Source organism: Thunnus thynnus, chromosome 22 (assembly GCF_963924715.1).
Source record: "Thunnus thynnus chromosome 22, fThuThy2.1, whole genome shotgun sequence".
NCBI classification, from domain to species: Eukaryota; Metazoa; Chordata; class Actinopteri; order Scombriformes; family Scombridae; genus Thunnus; species Thunnus thynnus.
Window position 1 is genome coordinate 12,029,888 of NC_089538.1, and position 7,980 is coordinate 12,037,867.

Below are 7,980 nucleotides of genomic sequence, written 5' to 3' on the forward strand. Positions count from 1 at the left end.
GCAGGACTCAGGAGTCCCTCTGGACCTCTAACTTCTCTCAGACTTTGGAACTACTTTTAGTGCTAAAACACAGTGCAAAAAGTCCAAAAGTTACTACACACACCCCTAATCAATTTAATTTACCAATTAATTAATTTCAAATTCAGTTAATTTGATATAATTAATGTAACTTAATGCAATTAATTAAGATTAAATTATTTTATTTTATTTAATCTAATGTAATGTTATTTCGTTTCTTTATTTGATTTAATCAAGTCAAGTCAATTTTATTTGTATAGAATCTTTCATACACAATGGCAGTTCAATGTGCTTAACAGCAGCATGAAAGTAATTGATCAACAAGTTTAAATTATACAGAAATACAACAACCAAAAATGAACACCAAATCAAACACACACACACACACACACACACACACACACACACACACACACACACACACACACACACACACACACACAAACACACACACACACACACAGGGGGCAGTGATATGGACCTCTTTTTTTTTTCTTTTTTCTCAAAAGTTCAATCTGAAATTTAGTTATGAACACCAGTGGCCTGCAGCATATTACTGACGGTGGGGGGCAGCATTACACCTTGCAGCATACGGCCTGCCGAAAATCCATTAGAAGAAGAATTTGTCGCCTACTAAAGACACATATTTCCTGCGACGCTCATATTTAGTAAGTGTGCTGACGAGTGAACAACTAACTTAGCTTAAAATGCTTAAAAAGAAGCCAAGTGGCACTGAAAAGAAAAGGAAACACTCACAATCTGAAGAACGGCACGACACTAGTAAACGCAGAAGCACCGAATCCAACTTGGAGGTGAGACAAACAAAAGTGGTGTCGAGCTCGTCTTTTGTTTAACAGTTTATCTGCTGTAGCAGCTGTAGTAATATTATAAACTCAGAAGTTGAATTCTCCAAACAATGACTTTGGATATTATTGCTTAACGGTAAACAAGCTATGACGATAAATTGGTCTTGAGGGACGTTTTAGCTTTTGGTTGTTGCTGTTCATTCACTCGTTTGTAGCACCGGTGCTTTGGTTTCACGAGTAACCGTGCTAACTTGTGACTTTCGGCTTCGACTTATCTTACAACAAGAGGCGTTCACCTTAAAGTTACTTTTATAAGTGGAAAAACATAGATTAGCAGAGTATCTAGCGTCTTATGAGGAGTTTAACACTATAATACAGGTTAATTGGTTGAATATGAGCCACTTTCCGAATGAGGGTAAGTTAACTGTATAAAATCCCAAGATAGGCTACGTTTTGTTTCCCATATTATGGGAAACGTTACGAGAGGTGAATGATTCTTGCTGCACGCAATTTATCTGACGTAAATGGTTAGCGTAGATAATAAACACAGATGAGTATGTGTTTAAAATTGATTTAAGTAAAGTTGAAGGCTTTTAGGAGGAAATGCACATGAGTCACCAGTCAACACAGTCACTTGTTAAACCGGAACGCTGACGTTTCAACGTTTTAATACTAAAATTTGCTGTACCAGTGTGCCTGTTTATTTTTCTATTATATACAGACGAGTGACAACAAACTAAAGGAAAAACCTGAATGAATTAGTAGAGAAATATAATGAATGCAGATGCTTCCACATAGGTGCACTGCATGGTACAAATACACAATTAACATTCAATCATAATCTGTGACATGTATAAAAAAAGCTGAGCAGGCCCAGATGATTCTGATTTTGTATCAAGATGGCAACAGGAAAAGATCTAAGTGACGTTGGTCGACAGATTGGTATTTCAATAGGAACAATGACTAAAGTGACATCTGCATTTAGATCTATGAGAAAGACATCAGTAAATAGGTTTGGAAATTGTGGTCGACAGCGCACATTTGGTGAAGAAAAACAGAAAGAGCAACTCTTCCTCAGGTGACTGAGAATGTCAATGCAGGATGTGATCAAACGATGTCAGCAAGAACAGGCTGTCGACAAGTACGTAGAGAGGGATATTATAGTAGGGTTGCAGTGTATGAACCCCTCATTACAAAGATGAATGCACATCTTAGAGTTCAGTGGTACAAAAACCATAGACACTGGTCTACAGAGATATGGAAAAAAAGTGGTATGGTCAGACGAGTCATCCATCACCATATTCTCGACAAGTGAGCGAGTTCATGTGTGGCGTTCACCAAGAGAACAGTGCAGGCCTGAAAGCTTGTCCCCTATAGTGAGGGGATCTGGTGGCTCTGTTATGCTGTGGGGGGCATTTTGCTGACATGGTTTGGGTCCACTTGTCCCCTTAGAGGGAACAAAACACCAAATGGAGGGAATATCTTTTGGAAGAATAGTGTTTATCCCTCCAGTAGAGTTCAGAGTAGAGTGTAGAATCAATGCCAAGGCACAGTGAAGCTGTTGTTGAAGCACATGGTGGCCCAACACCTTACTAAGACTCTTTATGTTGGTTTTTCCCGTCTATACAGTTTTATTTCCTATTTGTGTCCCCCGCTATGCCACTGCACAGAAAACAAACAGACTCCAGCTTTGTCTTTTGTTATCCAAAAGGGTGTAATATTAAATATTATTACTGAAGTGATATTTACTGTAGCACAGATAATGTGGCTGTGTCTAAATGCAGGCTTTGGTCCAGTTGTCATTTACATTAAGTTGGCTGTTTTTTGTTTGTTTTTTTAATGTTTAGCTTTGTGCATTAATGGTATCATGAAATTACAATCAATTGACAACTCTTCTTTTCAAAAATGTCTTTTGCTGCAAAGTCTGAATGAAAGCTAATTTAAATTCATTTACACTTGGTACATCTAGCTAAAACTAATGCAGTCCAGTAAAAAAAAAAAAACAGCCCCACAAGAAATCCTACCTTCATGAATGTATAATGGAACAATGCTATTTAATTGCATTGCCTCATACTGAGAGGTTTCTAAATTTAGTACCCTCCATTTATATTATTGAGAGTAGACTAAATATTAGAGACACCGATCAGTTATCAGTTTAACGTAATGTGGGCATAACTAATAAATTGGTGACTGAGTATTTGTGTGTTTTTCAACCAGGACTGAGACTATTTTCCATTACATTAAATTTGGAATACATATTCTGTGTATTTTTGTTACATTGTGGAATTTGAGCACACAAAACAATAAAATTGCTTGGGTAATCACTTTTTGTGTACATTGATTTGATTTTAAATCTCTTTTAAAAACACTGTATTTGTTCAAAAGTTCAGATAATTTTCTCTGTATAGGTTGCAGCAATGTTGATGATAATTTTGCCTTTATTCTCACAACACTTGCTGCATAAGAGTTTTAACACAACTTAAGGCCTATTACAATACCATGTGAGCCCTTTAAATAAACACAAAGATGTAAAAGTTTTTTGACATAGAACACAAGTCTACATATACATCAACAAACTGCAGAATCTTTGAAGTCCAAGCTTAATGCCAACAGAGTTCAAAACCTGTAAAGCCATTACATTGATTAGTATATTAACACTTTTCAAGCCCTCCCGACACTGTATCTGAGTAACATTTTGGTTTCCTAAAGCAGGAGTCCAAGGATGAGCTCGCTGACCCAGAGCTGGACAGGATTGGCAGTGACATTGAGGAAGGGGGACTGGACCTCAGCCTGCCATTCCAGCCCATCACTGCTTATGTCACTGACAAGAGGGAGATGCTGGAGCAGTGTTTCCGTGTGCTGGGGGAGAGGAAGCTGAGGAAGATGCTGCCTGATGAACTCAAGGTGACATTTAAGCATGTGGACTTAGTGTTATATACAGTAGCTGTGAACTCAGCTTCATAGTATGAAAGAAAATAAGACAGGTTGTATGTAAATATCAGTTTTGAATAACATTACCTCAGAGTGGTATAAAAGATGTCACACTTGTCTTAAACACAATTTTTTTCCATTCATAAAATTTCTTTTATGTAAAAACAAGTGATTTAAGAGCATTTGTCCACTAAAGGGAACAAGTTGGCTTTTTTCGTTTCACGACCATTGAAATCAAGCTTTGGATATTCACCCGGTACTTTTTGGTTTTATGGACCTTATTTTCAGCTTTGGCAAGTGTTGTCTTCTAAAATAACATGTTGGAAGACATATGACCATGGCCCTATTTTGCACTGTTGGTTATATTCCAACAGCACCAGCATTTGCTGAAAAAGCACCAACAACTTGAGCAATAGTGATCATATCATGAAAAGGTTTGTTCCATCTTTTTGTTGCCATTCACAGTAACATGGTGCACTTCATCTTATCATGCTGTTTTTCATTTTGGTGCAATTGATTTGAAAATCACCCTATCCAAATTTTACTTTTCCACAACACTGTACTTTTTTAAAACTCTGCTTACGGCTAGTTAGGATATACTGTAGCTACTGTTAGTCTTATTTTACATTTTGTGGTTTTAATTGCTGTTAGGATTCTTTTTTTTAGAAATGGCTAAGTCTGTTATGTACAGTAAAATTAAAAAGCAAATCCAAAGTTTTGTCAGCTAGTAAAAGTGAATAAAAGTGATTTTTGATACAGATTACAGATAAAGAGATTGCTGCTGTTTGCTTGAGTGAAACTAAAGCAACTTGTTGTCAAAGAAATGTCCTCCACCTTTACTTTTTAATCACATTTTTCTTTACAGGACTGTTGTTTAGAGGAAATCAGAAAGCTGTGTTGGGAGCAACTGGAGCAGATCTCAGAGAAAAATATTAAGCATATCCTGGCAGGTAAGACTTATTTTCACACCTGCTATTTCGACTGTGTGTGTGCTCAAACAATCGAGTGTCAGTATCAGTTCAAACTGTTGTTTATTGTGTCTAGGGGAAGAACTGCCATCTGGAAATTGCGATGAAAACACCTCAGAAAGCCAGTGAGTGAACAGTTTGCTCATTCAGGGTACAATTTCAGAGTGAAGTAGAGTGTGTTCTTTTCTTTTCTCATACTTTTATGTGTTTATTTCATTTTTTCCCCCCAATCAAGGCAAGACAATAATGTGGACTCTACATCTTGCCTCAAAGAAACTGCAAAAACCGAGGACCCAAAGCAAGGTAATTAATATGTAATGCGCAGAAAGAACATCCCCCAGGCATTCAATCAAAGTCTTCAAAGACAGAAAAAGCTATAAAAGAAACGTTTTACATTTTAAATGTCTGTGTAATTTTCTTCACAGAGGCTGGTGGTTCAGGCGAGGAGAGTGACGTTCTAAGCATAAACGCAGACACTTACGATAGTGACATAGAGGGACCCAAAGAGGAGCAGGCTGTCAAAGCTGAGGTCGGGGCAGTAAAAGTAGGGGACAACAGCAGGGAAAGAACAGACCCAGCTGTACACCCCGACCCAACAAATCCAGAGCCTCCCACAGACTCTAAACCAACAGAAGCAAAGAAAGACATCCAAAGTGACATAGACAAAAGTGTCAGTGAGATTTTAGCATTTTCCTCCACTTCAAGCAGAGAGGAAGCAAAAGAACAGAGCACACCGCTGCTGTCTGCAGCCGTCAGTTCACCCGATCAAGGCGGACCTGTTTCAAGTTGTGCACCGGCAGCGTGTCAGCCGTCAATCCAGCAACTGGAGCTTCTGGAGTTGGAAATGAGGGCCAGGGCCATCAAGGCTCTGATGAAAGCAAGTGATGGGAAAAAAACACAAGCTACAAAAAACGTTTAACATGTTTTCATTATTTTTGTATTTTTTAATGGGTTCTATCCACTATATATAATTCAGATTACAGATGAAAGTTGTGGTTGAATCATATAAACCCTGATTTATTGTTCTCTGAATGTACCGTTCAGAACATATTGTGTTATTACTCCATATTGGAATGTTGTAAATATTTACTGCTAAATTAAACAAATCAAGGCCTGCCTTACATCAACTGAATGCATGTCTTCTGGCATGGATGTACATAATGGTCATTGCACATGTATTTTATTCTCTGGTCACTAGATGGCAGTGTTACTCTGCCATAATATATCCATGGTAACACGTGTAATCTGAGAAGGGGAGAGCAAGAGATGCTTTATTTGTTCGCATTACAGTCAAAATGGTCATGATCAGCATGAAAGTCAAGTTTTGTATCCAGTGATGTAATTTAGTAATGGGGTTAGGGCAAAAATTGGTTCTGCGATGGTAGAGGTTCTCCCAGTCAGTGTTACAGCTCGCTGCAGACAATATTGTGTCTACAGGCAAAGATTTACAAGCCAAAGTAGGTGGCAGCAGTGTTGTACTGTCATTTAGAGACACTTGTAGCATTTCTTCAGTCGGCACATGTGAATTTGTCCGATGCATAGTAGAGCTACAACAATTAGTCAATCAAAAGAAAAAGAATCAACCATTTTGATAATTGAATAATCATTTAACTAATTTTTCAAGCACAAACACCAAACATTTTATGCTTCCTGGTTCTCGAATGTGAGAATTAATTGCTTTTCTTTCTTATATTATAGTAAATTGAATATTTTGAGGGTTTTGGACTGTTTATCAGACAAAAAAAAGGTATTTGAAGACGCCACCTTTGTTCTCTGGGATACTGTGATGTACATTTTTTTTTACTGTTCTCTAGTGTTTTATAGACCAAACTATGAATCGATTCATCAAGAAAATACCGTCATATTAGTCAATAATGATACATAATGATAATTGTTAGTTGCAATCCTAATGCATAGTATTAGTTGCACTATGTACTGCTATCACTTTCACAGTTGCACCATCCCAATATTTAATCTGGTTTCTGACACCAGTGTAAAGGAACAAAAAGAAATCTTTCCCATTGCCTTACAGATAAAATGCAGAAAACTCCCAAAAAGAAATACATTGAAATAATTAGACCAACTGTCCTCACCTATATATCAGTATAAATAACCTGCCAGTTTTCTCTACCTGAGTAACTTCAAAATTTATCTTTGCTTCCTGTACTTCTATAGTGACTAGAATTAATAGCATCCTCTTGCATAATACTGTAATTTTTTTTTTTTTTTTTTTTTTTACTATAATTTACTGCTTTGTTCCGGTATAAATTGTAAGGTTGCGGTGTGTGTGCAATTACATGCAGATGCAGAGCAAAACAGCTCTCTATCCCACAACCTCAAAGGAGACAATGAAAAGTACGATAAGACGCCAGTTGCCTCTTGGGTATTTGCATTTAAAAGGGTTATTTCATGGGAGGAATGAGGGTGGGAGGGTTAAATGCGTCATTCTCTGTGCATTTATGTGCAGGTATCTTTGTACTCATTGATGATCTCAAGAGGAAAATGTCCACTTTAGTAAAAAAAAAAAGGGATACAAAGATTCTGAGTGCTGGCGGTCTTTGACTGGTGAGTATTTATCGGTGTAATTTGACTGCTATTAGAATGCCAATTATGATTTGGTGTGAGCAGATAAATGGCTTTTTAAGCAAACCTCAAAATGGGTAGGCTGAAAAATGGATTGATGGAGGCAAGACGATACTGTTTTGTTGAGAGAGTACTTTTCGAATTCAAATTACCCAATGAACCGTGTTAAAATATTAAGATATGATACTTGCTATTATGAAGGTCAAAAACAAGATTATCAAAAAAACTTATTGTGCTCACTACTTCATCTAGCTACTTAATGGCTACACCTGTCATTTCCCTCATTGTGACCTAGCCTTTGGATGCGATGTTAATTAGAGATGTAAAAAAACTACTGTTGTCCTCAAAAACTATTTAGGGATGGTTTTTCTCTCAACTTTATATTCAACTTGTACTGCATAACAATCTCTTGAAGCTTTAAGATTCAGAAACAATGAATATATGCCTTTTATTAAAGCTCACACCAGGTACTTTAGTACTTGATGTTCTGGAAGACTTTATATACGACACACTGTACTGTAGGATGTAGCGAGTTGGATGTTGGCTTTAGGCACAGTGGACTTTATACTCTGTTGAGTACTTCATCGGTGTCATGAAATACCAGTTCTCTATAATCCTGTAACCCCCCATCGTAAGATATCTCCATCAAACTTCTACTGCTGTGCTGTAAAGAC

The 7,980-nt window shown here is 37.2% G+C and overlaps 1 protein-coding gene across 2 annotated transcripts; it reads left to right on the forward strand.

The window, feature by feature from the left end:
* Positions 1–654: 654 nt before the first annotated feature.
* LOC137174340 (caspase activity and apoptosis inhibitor 1) lies at positions 655–5,855 on the forward strand. 2 transcript variants are annotated; one of them, XM_067579566.1, is made up of 6 exons: positions 655–830; positions 3,534–3,728; positions 4,621–4,705; positions 4,800–4,848; positions 4,959–5,026; positions 5,149–5,855. In XM_067579566.1, the coding sequence occupies exons 1-6, from the start codon at positions 726–728 to the stop codon at positions 5,640–5,642; spliced, it is 996 nt and encodes a 331-aa protein (XP_067435667.1). In that variant the 5' UTR covers positions 655–725; the 3' UTR covers positions 5,643–5,855. The 2 variants fall into 2 exon arrangements, with proteins under 2 accessions (XP_067435667.1, XP_067435668.1); XM_067579567.1 differs by having other exon boundaries at positions 657–830; positions 3,537–3,728.
* The last annotated feature ends 2,125 nt before the right edge of the window (positions 5,856–7,980 follow it).